Source organism: Castor canadensis, chromosome 11 (assembly GCF_047511655.1).
Source record: "Castor canadensis chromosome 11, mCasCan1.hap1v2, whole genome shotgun sequence".
Classification (NCBI taxonomy): Eukaryota; Metazoa; Chordata; class Mammalia; order Rodentia; family Castoridae; genus Castor; species Castor canadensis.
This window is the reverse complement of record NC_133396.1, coordinates 141132493-141152128: the sequence shown is the minus strand read 5'-3', so window position 1 is coordinate 141152128 and position 19636 is coordinate 141132493. Positions and strand designations below refer to the sequence as shown.

The 19636-nt window shown below is 40.4% G+C and overlaps 1 protein-coding gene and 1 pseudogene across 18 annotated transcripts in view; one reads left to right on the top strand and one right to left on the bottom strand.

The window, feature by feature from the left end:
- The window catches only part of Cdc42bpa (CDC42 binding protein kinase alpha), a 226305-nt gene that overhangs the window by 150708 nt on the left and 55961 nt on the right, over positions 1 to 19636 (bottom strand). For 17 of the 18 annotated variants that reach the window (XM_074048826.1, XM_074048831.1, XM_074048819.1 and 14 more), the window contains exon 3: positions 2717 to 2800. In XM_074048826.1, the coding sequence (XP_073904927.1) occupies positions 2717 to 2800 (84 nt within the window). Of the gene's footprint in view, positions 1 to 2716; positions 2801 to 9695; positions 9854 to 19636 lie in introns of all 18 variants that reach the window. The other variant, XM_074048828.1, reaches the window with a different exon arrangement.
- Positions 5310 to 5611, top strand: LOC109690755 (large ribosomal subunit protein eL37 pseudogene; annotated as a pseudogene).

The window sequence follows — 19636 nt, the reverse complement described above, 5'->3', positions numbered from 1 at the left end:
CTTACTGCTAAATTGTGTTTTATAATTAAACTGACCTGAAGTTATAGTCTCCTGCTAGCATGTTAAGAGAGGTTGTGAGGGCTGTCAGAGTCTAGGAGATGCCCTTCTCCAGGCTTTACCTTATCATGACACCTATCTAAAATTTTATAGACATTACATCTCGATTCTTAACCACTGTTTCATTTGATTGATGACTCCAAACTGAATAAATTCCAAAATCTTTAGTAAAAAGAACAGATTAAACTGTGAGTTCTCATCTACGCTAAACTGCTCAGTAAAAATTAACTTTAAAAAATAAAAAATATATAATAAACTGCTCTACAAGAGTAGAGAGACTTATATTACAAAGCCCCTCCTCTTGACGTCTTGAGTGTCCTCTTGTGTCCACTCAATTTCAGCAAATATTTTCTAGGTCAATCTTGTTTCATTACACCCTCACCCACTCACCACCACCCCTCAGACCCATGAGTGCACAAGTACACACACAAACATACTAAAAAAAATTTCATACATCATGATTTTACCAATAAACACGTATCTATTAAGCTATTCTTATTAATGTGTCAGATACTCAGTGTACTGTAAAGACAGTCTACTTTTTTTGTTGAATGTCACATTGTCTTCAGTTGGTTATGACAATTAGGACTTAGCAGGCAGCAAAAGGGTGCTGCTAATACCCTATGCTGCACAGGGCAACTCCCAGAACAAAGAATTACCAGCCCCAAATGTCAATGGTGCCCTGTGGAGAAATCCCATTCTAGATCTATACTGGTCAAACCATGATGTGAATCCCCTGGGCTCATAAAAGTGTTATGAGGATTCAGATGGGAAAGGCTCCAACGGTCTCCACTGCAATGGCACAATGACATTCCCCTCCTCTGAACAGGACACCTGAGACTCTAAGAAGGCAATGAGCCTGGGTGGGAGTGGGGAGTGTCACTGGAGCTCACAGAGCCCCCCGGATCCACTCACTCGCTTTCTCACCAGATATTCAACCAAACATTCTGCTGGCCGTAGTGCTGTGTCTGACTACTACACACACGTTTACATTTTTCTATATTCAGTTACGTATTATTTAAATTTCATCCTTAATGGTATACTGGAATAAAGAACAGGACTACCTCTGCTGAAACCAAAGCTTATAAGGACCATAAATAAATGATAATTCTGCCAAGCAGTCACATGACTCTCTTCAGCACACTCAGAAAATACACTCGCCAAATTAACCCTCTTAGGAAGGCCATGGAAACTGCGCCATCCTCAGAAGCCATGGCTCAGAGAGAGAAGACTACAGAAACTGTATCTACTTTGGATTCACTTATTAGGAGAAGACCTCTCTCACTCGTGGAGCATAATCACAGAGAAATGTTTACAAATAATGACTACTTCTCCAATCTTTGATGAGGAAAAAGGTCAAAATTTGTCATTTTCCAAAAATAAGCAGGTGGAACTTTAAATTGAAAATGTAATAATTCTAAAGACTGAGCCTTGTACAGCACAGCGTTAATTTAGGTCTCCCGTTTTACAATATTTGATAGTCAACCCAAACACGAGATGTGTCATTTTTCAACTTGTCAATAAAAAATGTTTTTAATATAATTGAAGAAAAATCATCTGATAATGTAAATAATTGGTAAATGTGTGAGAAAAAGGAGCTATTTACATACTACAAGTCTGAAGATTGCTTTGAAGCAATACCTATCAAAGTTTAGCTATATACCTACCCCGGCCAGGAGTTTAACTAGCAAACAGTTGAATTCAGGGAATGAGTAAGTTCTAAAGTCCACACAACCTGAAAATGCCCTCATGTGAAAATAATCCTTAAAACTTTTTCAACTACAGTATACACAATTAGGGTATCCCAGGCTGCCCCAGCAATGTCTCTCATTACAAGCACTTCATATACACCCCCTCACCCTTTCAAAATTTTACATGGCATACCCTGCTTGGGTGGCATGACTAGTTCAGATACACTATTTTCTCTCTTGCTTTGAAATTTGTTTGACAAACACCAAATCTAACACACAGTTAGATTTTGTGAAATAATTCCATGTATTAATAGTCTGATCCCATCTTACTAAGAATTCACACTATAGCCAGTGGCTAACACCTATAATCTAGCTATTTAGGAGGCAGAGATCAGGAAGATTGCAATTCAAGACCAGCCTGGGCAAAAAAAAGTTCATGAGACCCAACTCAACCAATAGCTGGGCATAGTAGTGAGCACCTGTCACCTCAAGCTATGTGGCAGGCAGAAATTGGGAGATGGCAGTTCCAAGCCAGCCTGGGCCAAAAAAAGCTTGCAAAACCCCATCTCAAAGGAAAAGAGTTGGGTGTTCACCTGTCATCCCAGCAACGGTGTGAAGCCTAAAATAAGATCATGGTCCAGGCCACCCTGCGCAAAAAGCGAGACCCTACTTCCAAAATAACCAGAGTGAAAAGGGCTGGAGGCTGTAGCTCAAGTGGTAGTGCTCCTGCCTAGCAAGTGCAAAGCCCTGTGTTCAAACCCCAGTATGGAAAGAAAGAGAGAAAAGGGGGAGAGGGAGAGAGGAAGGGAACAACTAAGAAAAAGAATTTACACTATGGGTACACTCATAAAATTATTCCAATATACATGCACAAAGATTTTTACTGTGACATGGTTTGACATAGTAAAAAAAAAATGAAGAAACACCTAAATGTTCATCAATGTTTTCAAAATATATAAAGCTCTTACCTCAGCTCTTTTCAGCATTTCCCACTTATTCAAAATTTTCATGGCGAATACTTTATCTGCATTTTTCAGTTTCACCACAGCAACCTAGAAAATACAGGAAACATAAATTTTAAATTATGACAAGTAATGTTCCTTTCAGTCATCCATTTTCCTCTTTCCTCTCTGTAAAAGATAAATAAATACCAACCATCAATGATTTCAGCACAGCTGACATTCTAGACCCTACGTGAATCATGTTGAGGGTATAATAGTTACATTAGTGAACGTATGCCAAGCTGGAACTGTATTTGTGAACACTGTGTCTGCTGCTTATTATACATCACACCCACCTTTCCACGTTTTCTGCCCTGGAATGTAAACTCAACATCTACTGTAACTAAGAAATTGACCAAACTATGCAATATGAAAGCAGCAGGTTTTATTAAATAGTGCATGCCAAATTCCAACATGATGCTACAGGGAATGCCAGCTACCAAAACAAATGTGTTCTGTGGGGATCAAGCGATAGGAAATAACTGAAAATGATGCTGTGCCACAGCCCCTGCTTACCCTCCAAACTCCTAGGAACAATTCAGACTAGCAGTTCTACAAACTAGACCTTATCCATCCCTTCCAACAACAATTTTAAGAACAGATATGTCTGCATTTCATATTTTCAGTTACTGATCAAAAAACTATTAAGTACAAATGAATTAAGGCCCCATTCCCACTGTCAACAAACAGACTAAGTGTGTTTCTCTGTCTCAGTGTGACTGGCACAAGGGTCTATGGACCCTCAGATTTGTTAAAAGGAGATGCCGCTTCAGAAAGGAAAGCAAACATTCAGTAACAATGTGTGCAGGCATTGAGAGGCAGGGATGGGAGGATGAGCACTATGTGCTGGAGTCCGGATCTTCAATGTCCCCAACACTGCACTAGCAGGAGGTGGCACAAACCTTGAGAGGTTGATACTAATTGGACATTGTTAAGCTGTTGGGGACCTGCCTTCGAAGGGGTGTGTAGGACCCAAAGGCCTTTTTTCTTCCGTTTTGTGTCCCAAACATGAGGTGAATGGTGTTGCTCTACCACAGGCTCCTACCATGATATACTACTGTCTCACCACAGGGCCAAGGGATCATGCACTGAAACCTCCAAACCCATGAGCTAAAATAAACCTCCTCTCTTCATAAACTGATTGTCTCAGGGATTTTGTTACAGCAATGGGAAGTTGATTAACACACTACCTGACATGTAGGAGACAACAAAATGTGTACAGATCTTCAAGAGGTTCAAGGGGATACTTCTAAGGGCAGAAAACAGGTTTAAATTCAAGTGGCAAGATCATTTTAAAGCTTTATCTCAGTAGCAAATGTGCCTATCGAGGGCATTTAATAAAGTTACATTTGGATCATTTTGTAGTAAAAGTAACCTGCCCATATCATTAAAATCAGTGTATAATACAGTCACAGCAGTTGTAATGACTGTGATTAATTAAGATGGTGGGAGGAAAGAGGAAGTATATCCATTTCAAATGCAATCACCTCAGGCTTTTAAGTCTTAGCTCCTCATATCTGGGGGTAAAGATGGGTTACTTTAATTGTTCTCCAAATAGGCTCAAATTTAACAAAAGGGGGCTGTAATACAAGCAAGGGAAAATTTAAACACTGTTTGACTAAGATCTCTGAAAGGGTGAAAATACAAGGTGAACCACTCTGTAAACTGAAATAAATGTTGCGCACAGGAATGCACGTGGACAGAACAGGAGTGCTAAGCCAGGCAAGCCTGCATTCAGGATAAACAGAAGACACCCAAGACTGATGTAGGGAGGAAAGGTTGGAAGACTCCAACACTTGGGTGCCCTTCCCGTCTCAAATCACAATGTGAGAAAAGCACGTCACCCAGGTAGCTCACCACGTCCCTATTTGCACCAGTGTACAATGACCACGAACATCATTCGTAGCAGTAGCAATTCCCACCAACGTATACTGGGTATTCAAATGCCAGGAGCCTACGCAGTTTTACTCAGGTCCATGAACCTTTGGCTGCAACCTAAAAGCCCAAGTGTTTCATAGCTCACTTGACAGAATGCAGTGACCCCAAGCCACTAAACCTTACCTGGAGTAAAGATAAGCACGCTTAACACTTGCTTACGGAGTACTGCTGCAGACCCTAACAGGATACCATATAAAACAGAGTGTATGCACTAAATTAGCTTTCCAAAACCCAAAAACACTGGAATGAAAATAACACCTGGGTCATATGGCTTTGCAGCAGGAGCAATGGTGACAATGCCTGGTGTTTATTGAACACTTACACACGTACCTCGCACTTATTGGGGCTTTTTAGGGAGGGGTGAGAGCAGGGACACTGCAGGCAGACTAAGTGGCTTTAATTCCTGGTTTTGCAGTAACTTTTTTTTCTGCTTTTGTTTTGTAAAGACAGGGTCTCACTGCATAGCCCAGGCTAGCCTGGAACTCTCCCTCATCCTACCTCAGCCTCCTCAGTGCTGGGATTACAGGCACATCTGACTTTACCTGGCTTTGCAATTATTTTTTAATTAAAAAGACCATAGATTGAATTTATGAAAATCCAAATGCAGGGGCGGCAGAGCAAGATGACAAAGGGCATGTTATCCTTTGGAAAGCGTCATAATAAGACGCACATGTAGTGCCACCACTGTGGTTCTAAGGCCTACCACCTTCAGAAGTTGACGTGTGGCAAATGTGGCTACCCTGCCAAGCGCAAGAGAAAGTATAACTGGAGTGCCAAGGCTAAGAGACGAAATACTACAGTGACTGCTCAAAGGAGGCACCTAAAAATTGTCTACCACAGATTCAGGCATGGATTCCGTGAAGGTACAACACCTAAACCCAAGAGGGCAGCTGTTGTAGCATCCAGTTCATCTTGACAATTTCAATGACTCGTCACACAATAAATGTTCTGGTTTGAAAACTAAAAAAAAAAAAAAAAGAAAAAGAAAATCCAAATGCAGGAAAGTAATTTTTGTTTACTTTTTAAATCAAACTAAATTTCTGAAGGACTAAGAAAGAAAAGTTGTTTTAGAGTTACTATCATTTATGGAAATTTCAGTAGTTTTAGAGTTAAGCTATCTCCTCTCCTAAGCGAGGGAAGAAGGAAGAGTTTTGCCACTGTAGAATGCGGCCCTGTGAGCTTGCTATCATTCTTCTTTTGAGAATTACGCATGGTAGTTGCAACTGCGGGAAGAGGCCAGTTGTCCGTCTGTTCCCTCCAGGCACGTGGTGCTGCTCTGGCAGGACAAACAGACAGTCTGTGGTACCTAAGATGCTAGCTTAACCAGTTGTTCCATCAATTTCATTTTTTTACACCATTAGTGGCCTAATTTATTTTGCTGCTCTGTTTTTCTAAATCAAACAAAACTAGTAACAAAGATTCTAACAGCAGGTATTCTGTGTGTGTGTGTGTGTGTCCAAATAAAAACAAATGACAAGTGAGTCCTGGTTTTTGTCATTAGCTGTGTAACTCTGGGCAGAAACCTAATCTTTCACTACTTTAGTGGTCGATACCACAGCTAATGACAACACATACCTTATATGATGGTAGTGGAGACGAAAGGACTCAGCATGAGCAGAACATGCTTAGAGCGGGTGTGCATCTGCAGAGTGCTCAGTAAGTGCTAGCTGTCACCATGAACACAGTGTTGCACTCAGCAAGACACTGCCATGTGCGGTGGCCAGGCTGGCTACCTCTCCACTTCAACAACGAACACAAGAAACTTATCTCTTCAGCTCCTAACTTCCATTATACACATACATACATACATATACAGAGAAATATACAAAGGAATTCCCTCAATTAAAAATGTCTACATACAAACAAAAGCTAATTCATAATATTCACCAGAGTGTGCTTTTTCATAGTCACATACTGGCACTGACTAGCTATCACAGAATAGATATACTTGAAGAAATTGTTGAAGACTACTACTTAATAGGAAATGTTCACAATATAATGCTAAATGTAAGAAAATTTATTAAAGCTGTACACTGCGATTATCTTTCTATGTGCATGCATAAAACACACATGTAAATTCCTCTGCTATCTGTATACTGAAAAGGACAAGCATGAAGACAACAGCAGGCGTTATTTGCAGGAGAGTTATTTTCTGTCTTTCTACATCTTTTATACGAGGCATGTGAAATGTGAAGCATGGAATGGGACAGTGTGGACTATCACACCTCCTCCTGGTCACAAAATGACTGCTAACATGTTGGCACCACATATGCAACTGAAGAGGACCAGCATGAGCAAGGTCCCTAGCATCCACATGGCAGTCAGGACCTCCAGCTGCTTCAGAGTAGGAACATCTTCAGACCCATCTCAGAATGGTTCAGGAGCTGCCTAGAACTCTTCTGGATTAAGGTGGGGTATGAAGAAATATTTAAAAATATTATGGAGCTTACAAAGGTGACAAAAGAAAACAGACTTTTACTTTTCTCTATCAGTACTACCAATCATTTTCACATTTACTTCATAGAAGAAAACCAAAGAGAAGAGAATTCTCTTAGAGCTTTTCAGGTCTTGTATTTTCAAGCATCACTACTAACTGACAAATAAAAGGGCACTACATAAAATGTCCTTACTTTTTTTTCTTTCTTTTTTTTTTTTTTGTGTGGTACTGGGGTTTGAACTCAGGGCCTCACACTTTTGCTAGGCAGACACTCTACCACTTGAGCCACTTCACCAGCCCTTTTTTGTACTGAGTTTTTTTGAGATAGGGTCTCTTAAACTATTTGCCCAGGGCTGGTTTCAAACCATAATCCTCCTGAGTAGCTAGGATTACAGGCATGATCCACCAGCACTGGCTCAAATGTCCTTTCTTAAGGCTGGGATGTGGTAGAGCCCTGGGTTCCATCCCCAATACCACAAAAAAGAGAAAAATTCATCAAAATGAAAAATATATTTAGGATGGAGTAAGGATCACAAAACTAACAGAACAAAAATGCATTTAAAAAACATTAAGTATTGAGAAGCTCTTAAATACTTCATAGTAAAGCACTGATGTTTAAAAATGCACACACTACAGAAATAGCCAGTGCAGCACAAATGTGTGGGCACACTGGTAAACACGATCTAGGCATTATTACTTGTAGCTGCAGCCTGTAACTTAAGAATGACCACATCACACTAAATATGACTTCAACAGCTATGGTGTTCTGCAATGTAGTCTACCTTTGACATACCCAGGATTCTCCACCCCGTTTCTGTTCTTGTCCCTCTCCAGCCTTCACCACACTGGCTCCACTGTCCTCCATGAGCTGTCTACTTATGCAGCATACCCACAATCTACTCTCAACACAGGAATCCTGGTGAAACCCAGTTCAGACCACATCCTCCTCCCAAACTTCTGGTGGCTTCCTGCTTCTCTCCAAGTCAAAGTCACGTCCGTATATAATCTGTAAGGCTCGCCAACCTTCCTGAGCTCAGAACTCCTCACCCCCAGCTCACTCTGCTACAGCCACCAGGCTCTCTTTGCTCAGTCCCACCTCAGAGCCTTTGCACCTGATCCTCCCTAGGCCTGGACTACTCTGCCTCTGCAGGCACTGAGCCTATCCTCCCACTCAGTCACCGAAATGACCTTCTGCCTCAACGCTATTCCATTTCTTTGCTTCCTCTTACCTTAGTTCTTCTTATTATTTAACAAACTAACACTCTATTTATGTGTTGTGTTTAATATGGAACAAGGTTTTCAGCTCAGCTGTTCACTAGTATAAGCCTAGTTCATGAGAACCCATATGCACTCATCAAATATTTGCATATGAATGAAGGATTCGCACTCTGTGGAAGCCACAGGGATCAATGCTCTCAGCCACAAGTGCACCCCACACGATGCTGAAGCCTGAAAGAGACAGCAGTGCTCCGGTCCCACTGCTCTGCACACCTTCAGCATCTTCACTCCACGGCTTGGCCTTCTGCTCTACTGCAGACTGTGATTGTTTTATCTCCTGTCTCCTTTTTATCCTTCCTGCCTAATATCTAACATCATTTTGACTAATAATAATCAAATAACAAACAGCACCTTTCATTTTCAGAAAGCTTACTCTGCACACGGCCCGAGGCCAAGCACACTACATATGCTCCCCCTTTAATCCTTACACCGACATAAAGTGTGCTCTTCCATCCCCACTCAAGAAGTCAGTAAGCTAAGGCTGGCAAAACGGAACTTCCTCTTTGCTACTGGAAGTGCTGAATAGCTCTATAGGTCCTGAGGAGTTCCTCCCATTCTTCCTGCCTAGCATTTTGATACCTACTGACATGTTAATGGAAAATGTAGTATTTGTAGAAATCACTGTATTGTTTATTTTTGTTTTGTATTTTTAAAACTGTTCTAAGCACACTGGTATGCACCTGCAATCCCAGTGCACAAGAGGCTGAGACAGGAAGATCTCATGTTCACCATCTCACATAAAAAATATACGTGTATTTATGTATATGTGAATGTATGTATATAGTGAAAAAAAAATGGGCTGGAGACATGGCTTAAGTGGTAGAGTGCCTACCTAGCAAGTGTGAAGCCCTGAGCTTAAACCCCAGTACAGCCAAAAGTCTCTTTAACAAGAAAACTAGGATCACTACAAAGACTTTACTAACCTGCCAGAGGTAACTGCTCTACAAGAATATAATTTATATTACAGAGCAGCGACACTCAAAATTGCTACAAATTGTTACAGCCTGGAAATCAACCAATAAAATCAGAGGCTGACTCTAAAATGTAATCTGCCCATACCTGCGTGCGCCTGTGGCCTGAAGAGTAGCACTGCCAGAGGAAAACCAGCACTTTAACAGCAAACTTCCTTTACTTCCTACCAATCACAGGAGAGCCAAAGAGAAAGTTTATTTTAAAGAAGAATGGATGTCTGTGGGTGATGCTCCTTTCAGATCCTAGGACTGGGTTATGCAGACACATAAGGACCTAGTTATAGTAATTAGAGGAAGCAAGCTAATGAAAAGCTTTTGACACCTGAAGCAGGGGTAGCAGGCCAAAGTAGCAAGCTTTCACAACAAGCTCTGAAGCCCAGAAGCCTCGAAGCTGCGGGAGCAAGGCTGGCGCAGGCAGAAGCGGTGAGCCACCAGGAAGCTGTGGACAGGCAACACCCAGGGCGTAAGTTAAAGGTTTTCCTGAAAGCAAAAAGGAAAACCCAGCGTTAAGGTAAGCAGTAACTGACAACAAATGAGTTGCAGAGCGAAGCTCCTGATGCACAGAGCTGCTGCACTTTAACCCCTTCTCGCTCCTTATTGTCTCCCACGGCTTAGGCATTTTTGTAGGAGTTAGATCAATTATGCTTTCATTTTCATCATTTTTTAAGAAAAAGCATAATTGATAGAAATGTTCCTGTCAGATATCCACTGGACCTATATACCTATTTACAAATTCCTATTAGAAACAAAATACCTCAAAGGAAATCACTATCTGTTTAGGGTCTTTCCTCTCTAAACTTATTATTGATAATTAGCACAGGTATATAATCACAGCAGAGATGTTTTCATGAGGAATGAAAAGCAGTAAAGCTCGCAGTCCACCAATACTACTTTTATATACAAAATTGTCTGTCTCAAAATAACAAAGGAAATTCTCAGCAATCGGCTTCTTGCTTTTATTTTACACATACTCAGCAAACACATACCAAAAAAAAAAAAAAAGGAAAAATACTTCTCACACTAAATCTTGAATGTTATCAGTCATGCATTCAGTACTAATTTGAATCTGGAGATCTAGGTGGCACTGGCCTGTGACCAGGCAGGATTCGCTCCTAGGAAACATTGCTGGACTACTGCTGCTGCAGCTGCCAGCTCTGTACTGCCCTCTGCAATTCCCCAAGTGCCAGGACTGACCTTAGCTACCTGCCTCACCCTGCCTCAATGCCTGCCCTTTCTTCAGTCTTTGCATGAACTGTTTTATGTTTATTCTTTAGGCACTGTTATCATGGCTTCCCCTTTTCCATGGCTGTTCCGCAATGCTCTGTCCATCTCGGCAGACCTTTACTGATTTTCTGCCATGTCATGCACATGTACTGCCCTGTCCTGTGCTCTTCACCCCACAATTAAGGACCAGGTGGCCTATTTCACAGCTAACAGATCCTTCACATTTCGTGCCGTCTTTAAATGGCCCTACATTTCCACTTTTCCTTCTGAACCCCAGAAGAGGTGTCCCTACCGCTTTTCAAGGCTAACAGTGTCATATAAGATCTAGATCCCAGACCTTCCTCTTCCTTCCCTTTTTGTCCTTGTTTCATCAAAAATTTCCTCCCTGCCTCCAATTCCTGGTTCCTGACCACTTCTAGGAAAGTTTTTCAAGACTCTCTCCCACCCAAGAACAAAAACTAAAACCCTACCCCACTGTCTACCTCCCCTAGGGAACTGGTATCACGGCCCTCTTTGGAAGAAGGCCTCCCCTCTCCACATAGCACATTTTTAAACAGTGTGCACCTGCACATTCTTCCTGCATGTGCTCATCATTCATTTTCTCTACCTCTTTCCATGAACCATCTCAACCTAGTTTCTGTTCACCCCACTCAACTGAAATTCTTCTTTCAAAGATCAATACAAACATTCTGATTTTCAACTAACGTGGACTGTCCTCTGTTCTCATCTGCCTACCCACTCCTAACCACTGACACGCTAACGCTTCCTGAGCTTCCTTTTATTGGCACCTAGGACCTGTTCCACCTGTGTTTGCACCTCCTCTCCTTCCTGACCTGTCTGATCTGTCTCAAAAGTCTCAATACTTATGTTCTTATCTCTTAATATCCAGGCCTGTATTTTTCTGCCAATCAGTTATATCTCTAGAATATTTAGCAAATGTCTTAAATCTAACAAGACAAAACACCTATATACCAAATTCATTTCCAAGTTGCAAATCCCTATCTTCTCTGAATTCTACCTTTAACTCATCCCTAACATACAAGTAGGGAAGTGAGCCACAAATATTTAGGATATACAAGTTGGAGGCTGATTAGATAATGGGGCTAGAGCAAGAAACCCAGAACTTATGGTCTTTGTTCTCTCCTCTATCATCTACCCTCAATGCTAGTGCCACTTTTATTTTTATTTTTATGAAAGTATGTATGTATCACTTTTCTACTTATTAACATTTGCTAGGACTCTAACTCCTACACAAAGTTTCTTAGCATAACACACCAAATCATTCAGGCTTTGCGGTAGTGACCTTCCAATCCTGCCTTTCACCACCAACAAAATCCCTATGTTTCAGTTACAAAATTACTTTTTACAAGAAAAAGCCCAGTGTGGTGGCTCATGCCTATAGTCCTAGCAACTCAGGAGGCTGGGATCAGAAGGACTGAGGTTCAAAGCCAGGCCAGGCAAAATCTTCACTGGACCCATCTCAACAGAAAAAGCTGCATGCACTGCATGCCTGACACTCAGCCTCAGCAGATATATAAACAGGAGGATCACAGTCAGGTCAGCCCAGGCAAAAAGACAGACCCTATCTAAAAAACAACCAGAGCAAAAGGGCTTGGAGGTATGACTCCTTGAGCAGTAGAGCACCTGCCTAGTGCAAGATCCTGAGTTCACATCCCCAGTACTACACACACACACACCCCAAAAAAACTCACTTGCCTATCTTTTTAACACTCTAGTAAGAAAAAGCAGTGTGCTAACCACTGGATATAATGAACAAGATATTCATGCCTTGCCTTCTTAAAGCTTACAGTCGAACATTAAATATATAAATAAGGAATTTAACAGTTACAAATATAAATGCTAAGAAGATGTTTCAGCATTCTCATCTTCCCAATAGAAAGATAGGAAGTATCTGTGTCTGTGCTCTCACGTTTACAAACTCATTCATCCCTTGCATTTCAATCTTTTTATGCAGTTCTTCCACTGGTTCCTTTCTGCCATCAATTTTTTCACTAATTTCCAAATGTGGATTTTAAAGAAGCAACAGGTGGTGACCTGTGATTTCCCCGAAAGCATGATGTCTATTAATATTGGCCTTAACTACTAAAAATACATTACTCATCTCAAGGTATCTGAAGGAGCTCTATCAAAAGATGAGTGCCTGAATTCTACTCTACTTCCCATTTTAAAAAAGTTTATACTACCACCTTTTCCATCCCAGAATTCAAGTTAGAAGAGGGTGGAAAAACTCTACCTCAAAAGAAAGGCTCCCTCTGTGAGATTCAAGAGGCAAGCACTAAAAAACAAAGGTGAGCAGGTCCCTTTCACTTCTACCTGGATACGCTTACAAGGATCAGGACCCTAACTATCCTCAAAACTCATATCTCAACATCACACTGTTCACTAGCAAGTGGAACTTCAGTTCCACTACCTGAATACATATATTTTAAGACTATTCTGTGATCCAAAGTTAGGATCCAAGGTTTGCATTTAGGGAAAAGTAGTTGAAACTCCCAGTTTGGTCCCAAAAATATCTTGATCCATTTTAATAAGAGATCCTGCTAACTCTGAACCTGATGTGTCTCCAACATACTATTTAAAACTCAGAGGCAAAGGAAGGAAAGTAATATGAACCTCGCCTCCTCACACAGGTCAAACAGGATGCAGCTGTAACTCAGAAATCCAAGTATGAAAAACACAAGAACTGAAACACTACGATGATGTTGGACCAGGAGGTACTGGGACTCTCAGATGATGGAAACAACCAAACAGTAACTCAGCTGTGAAGCCAGCCAAGAAAGGCACAATTGCAAAAGAGTTAGACCAGGAGTGCCAGCTATGATGATGTTTTCTTTTTAAGTTATTACTTAGAGATTGTTTTAAGAAGGTAAATTAAGAACTTTGTCTTTCTCCTCACTCTCAATCTCATGAAATGACAGAAAGCCTAAGTTGTTTAAAGGAATAAGCCATAGTAACAATGCAAAATAAAAATTAACATCAGTTGGTGAGATATGGTACTTAAAAGTTTTAGGGGATCTAGGATGAAGAGCACATGGTTAGACAGAGAGACAAAAATGGAGAAACCATAGCCCAAATTCAACTGCAAAATAAAATTGATGCATAGGTAAGAACAATTAGCGCTCACAGAGAGAGCTCAAAGTAAAGAGCTCAATGTACAGAGCACAGATTTTACTATTTTTTGGTAGAAGACATAATTATATACCAAAAAAGTATAAAAAATGAAAAGAAAACCATTAATAACAAGGTAATTTCTTATGCTGCTGATAGCAAAAATATTAATGAATATATTATACAGGTATCTCCTTCATATTTTTCAAGTAAAAAGAATAGAAATTATCCAAACAATAGCAACAGAAACAAATTTAGTAAAGAAGATAATGAAAAATGAGCAAAAAATTCATGAAAACTTCATATTTTTCAAGTAAAAAGAATAGAAATTATCCAAACAATAGCAACAGAAACAAATTTAGTAAAGAAGATAATGAAAAATGAGCAAAAAATTCATGAAAACTCTTCCCCGCCCCCCTCCCTGAGCCTTGCCTTTGACCCACACCTCCAGGTCTTTTTTGCTTTAGGTTAAGATAGGATCTTGTTTTTTGCCCAGGGCCAGCCTTGGAACATCATCCTCCTACCCATATAGCTGGAGTGACAGGTGCATGTCTCCCAGCTTATTTGTTATTTATTTTATTATTACTTTTTGCCTGGGCTGGCCATGAATCATGATCCTCCTGAGAACCTGGGGTCACAGGTGTACACCACTGCACCCAGCCTCCCTTCTCTTTTCAGAAGTTATAAATCATATTGTAATCCAAAGAAGATTGGTTATCAATTCTTCTGTAATTGATCTGTATTCTAATATTATCCCAATGAAAATATCTCTTTTTTAAGTACACAAGTTGATTTTAGTGTTCATACTAAAGAAAAATGGGACATCCATTTCTGGCAGTAGGTAAGATTAGATACCTCGAAGGACTTTTCTAAACACAAATGTGAGAACCTATTAAAACAAACTTTTAAGAATGTTTTTTGGCTGGGACGAAAGAAACAGAAACTGCCAAAAGTGCACGCATTTAAGAACACTAAATAAATAAGCACTTGGGTCAGCTTTCACCATGACAGTTTCTGCCAAATCTGGAGGCAAAAGTCTCACTTTTGTGACCATAAAGAAGGAAGGAAAGGAAAATAAGATCTAAACAACATATATGGTAGAAATCCAACAATGAATCAAATATATAAAGACTGTGTCTTAAGATTAATAAGCAAATTTATAATGCAATACAAAAACCATAAAACCTCAACTACATTTCTAGACACTAGAAAATGTAATTTTCTAAACACAAGTAATGCTATAAATTCAGTTCTGTGACCTGGGACATTTACCCTCTGTATGTGTTTCCAGGAACCTTCAGACTCTTCTAGCTATTTTGAAATACATTGTAAGCTGCATTTCAGTTTTGAACTCTGGAACAATTCCTCCCATCTGTCCTTGGGTTCCATTATTTAACCTCACCTCTCTCTCTCTCACCCTCCCCGCTCCCTAATCTGTAGTGACCACTATTGTGCTTTCTACTTTTATGACATCAACATTTTCAGTTTCTACAAATGAGTGAGACAGTGATATCTGTCTTTCTATGTCTGGTTTATTTCACTTAACATGATGTCCTGGGCAAAAACATAAGACCCTACTTGAAAAATAAGTAAAGCAAAAAAAAAAAAAAGATGGGGGCATGGCTTTCAAGTGCTAGAGTACCTGTCTACCAAGCATGAGGCCCAGAGTTCAAAGCCCAGTTCAAACCACCAAAATAATAATAATAATAACAACAATAATAATAACAAATTACTAGAATGAAACCATGTCATTTCGGCAAAATGGAGGAAACCCAAGGACATCAACGTTAGGCGAAATAAACCAGAAGTCTCTACTCCCATTGCCTGCATAGGGGGCAGGAAATGTTTCTCTCTTTTCTTTCCATTTCTCCCCACTTTAATCCTGTTATACTAAAATTCTTTCCTGAGAAACTTTACTATTATTAAAAAAGAAGAAAAGAAATAAACTAGGTACAGAAAGATGGCTATCACTGTTCCCACTCATTTGTAAAGCTGAAAAGGCTGCTGTCATAAAGTAGAAAGCAAAATAGTGGTCACTACAGACTGGGGATGGGGGAGGGGTTAGGTCAGATATATACCTAGTACTGGGATTGCTGGGTAACATGGATAAGAGCTCTCCTTTCTCTACACCCTCTCCAGCATTTGTAAACTTTTTGTCATTTTGATAATAGCCTCTCTAACTAGGATGAGATGATGTCTTATTGTGATTTTGATTTGTATATTTCCCTGATGGTAAGTGATACTGGAGGTTTTTTTAATATACTTGTTGGCCACTGAAGACTTTCTTATCCCTTGAAAGATTTTAGCACCCTTGTCAAAAAATCAGTTGTCCATACACGTATGGATTTCTTTCTGAACTTTCACTTCTATTCCACTGGTCTATATGTGATCCATTTGCCAGTACCACACAACTTTCATTACCATTGTTTTATAGTAAGTTTTGAAACCAGGAAGTGAGAGTCCTCCAAAGTTGTCCTTCTTTTGACTATTCTGGGTTCCTTTTATGTCCACGTAAATTTAAAATCAGCTTGTCAACTACTACTGGAAAGGTAGCCTGGATTTTGATAGGGATGACAGAGAACCATAGCTCAGTCCTCTTAACATGAACATGTAATGTTTTCTGTTTGTCTAGTTCTTCCTTAATTGCTTTCAACAGCATCTTGTAGTTTATGCCTTGATTTAAAAATATTTCTGCTGGAAAGAGAATCTTGAAGGGTTTTCTTCTTGTAGCACTGGTTTTTTTGGGGGGGTGAGAGTTGGGTTTTTGTTGGTGCTGGAGATGGAGCTTAGGGCCTTGCTTGGGATAAGCATGTGCTCCATCACTTCCAGCCTCTCGAAAGGTTTTAAGACTCCATTTTCTGTGATCTTCAGCTTCCCTCATTCTGTAGAGGAGCGATCTGTCTTCTCATTGCTGCTTGCAGTTACCTGGTCTTTTTCTCCCTGAAGGTATTACTGAAATTTTCTCCATCATGGTTGTCAGAAGTTTTACAATTATAAACCCGAATGTAATTTTAATATTTACTCTGCCATGAAGTCAAAGAACCTCATCAAATCTCTGCATGGATTTGTTTTCAATTACCTTTGTCAAATTTTCACTGATTATTTCTTCAGATATCACTTCTATCACAATTGCTCTTCATCTCTCCCTTTCAGAGCTATAAATATGTTAACTTCTGTCTAAATTCAATCTATTTATTTTTTAATTTTCCATCTTTATTTTTTTGTCCTAGATCCAGGATTTAGCCTGAATATTTTCTACTACTCTGTTTTCCAGTCCACTAATCCTCTCTTCACTTAGCTAAGGCTGTGAAAGCCATTCAATTGTAATTTAAATCATTTTGTTTCATTTCTAGGGTGGAGTCAGATCACCTTACTCCAATCTGGAATTGAATTGATTAGAAATGACTTCCATCCCATGAGGGCTGGTCCATTTTCCTTTGTCCCTACACAAAAAGAATAAACACAGCCCTTCAGGTGTCCCAAATGAATGCCCAAGATATTTAACAGCACTGCTCTCTTCACTGAAACCTGAATTCGAATTGTTTTTCCAGCCTGGGAGATTTCTGAAAGTTCCCTAGCTTCTCTGCCAATGCCCATGGAATGGTAATGGCCTACAAGAGAAAGGGAAGGCTTAGCATTGGGGTTTACCTCTCAGCAGGCTTAGTTCTGGGACCCTGGCTCTTTACAGATTTCATAGCTGTTAGGCCTTTGAACAGATGAATTTATATTTCAATCAAGGTTTTCTAGCTGTTTTCAAAAGAATTAGCATGACATAAGCAAGTATGAAAATTATCCAGTGGGTCAGTTTCAGACTCCATGTAGCCCTAGTCACCTTTTCTGCTGATAGTGTTGACTAGTAAACCCCAGCCAGAATTATTCTCACCCCTGCACCCGTTCTCACCTCAACCTCATAACGCCAATAACGAGCTACATGAACGGTCTGTTTGAGACACTCCTAGATAGACCTAAGCTGCTTCAGAGGGTACAGTCTGCTAAGAAAATAAACCTGCCTAAAAATTGATTTCTGGTAACAGTGGCTACATTATTTAACCATAAAAAGATACCATCCATGGTATCCTATAGCTCCTCCTGGGCATCTGGAGCCATGGAAACTGCTTCCATTCACAGAATGGAACAGCACATGGAGATGTCTGCTGAAAACCTACTCAATGCTGAGCTGTACAGCAAGGCTGTATCAGGGCTGCCCCTCAGGACCAAGAAAGGTCTCCATGGTTCCCATGCAGGCTGCAGGCTCTGTTCTATTCCCTGTGCCATGGTTCGGATGTGGTCTGGATGTGTTCACCATGGTTCCATGTGCTGGAAACCTGATCCTCATTCGGTGTAGGGACCTTGTAAGGTGGTAAATCCTTCAAGAGTCAGGGCCCAGTGGGAGGTGCTTAGGTGATGGGGTGGCACTGCCCTTGAAGAGTCAATGCTGGTCTTGGGAGTTTGCTCTCTCAATGATGGGTTGTTTGACTTCAAACTATACTACAAGCCATAACAATAAAAACAGCATGGTATTAGCACAAAAGCAGACAGGAAGACCAATGGATCAAAATAGAAGATCCAGACATAAACTCACACATCTATATAGCCAACTGATTTTTGACAAAGGAGCCCAAAACACACACTGGAGAAGACAGCCTCTTCAACAAATGCTGCTGGGAAAACTGGATATCCACATGTAGAAAACTGAAACTAGATCCCTGTCTTTCACCCTGTACCAAAATCAATTCAAACCTTGATATAAGGCCTGAAACTTTGAAACAACTTCAGGAAGCAGTAGGAAATACACTGGAACAGATAGATATAGGGAATGACTTCCTAAGCAGAACTCAAAAGGCTCAGCATCTAAAAGAAACAATGAACAAATGGGATTGCATCAAACTAAAGAGCTTCTGCACAGGAACCAGACTCAAGAGACAGTCCACAGAATAGAAGAAAATCTTTGCCAGCTACTCATCCAATAAGGGACTAATATCCAGAATCTACAGGGAACTCAAAAAAACTCACCAATGAATCAACACCTCAATGAAGAAATGGGCAAATGACCCTTAATGCAGAGAAACTAAAGCAGATACCTTAAAGCAACTGAGGCCAATAGGAAAAGGGGACCAGGAACTAGAGAAAAGGTTAGATTAAAAAGAATTAACCTAGAAGGTAACACCCACGCACAGGAAATCAATGTGAGTCAATGCCCTGTATAGCTATCCTTATCTCAACCAGCAAAACCCCTTGTTCCTTCCTATTATTGCTTATACTCTCTCTACAACAAAATTAGAGATAAGGGCAAAATAGTTTCAGCTGGGTATTGAGTGGGGGAGCGGGAGGGGGTGGAGTGGGTGGTAAGGGAGGGGGTGGGGGCAGGGGGGAGAAATAAACCAAGCCTTGTATGCACATATGAATAATAAAAGAAAAATGAAAAAAAAAAAAAAAAAAAAAGAAATGGGCAAATGAATTAAATGGATTCTCAAAGGAAGAGGTGCAAATGGCCAGTTAATACATGAAGAAGTAGTCAACGTCCCTGGTTATAAAGGAGATGCAAATCAAAACAACACTTAGATTTCATTTCACTCCAGCTAGAATAGCCATAATCAAGGGCAAAACAACAACAAATGCTGGTGAGATTGTAGCAAAACAGGAACCCTTATACACTGTTGGTGGGGATGCAAATTAGTACAACCACTATGGAAAGCAGTATGGAGTTCCTCAAAAACCTAGAGATAGAACTGCCATATGATACAGTGATACCGCTCCTGGGCATCTACCCAAAGGAGCGTACACAGGGTACAGTGGAGACACCTGCACACCCATGTTCATCGCAGCACTACTCACAATAGCCAAGCTTTAGAAACAACCCAGGTGCCCAGCAACTGTTGAATGGATCAAGAAACTGTGGTATATTTACAC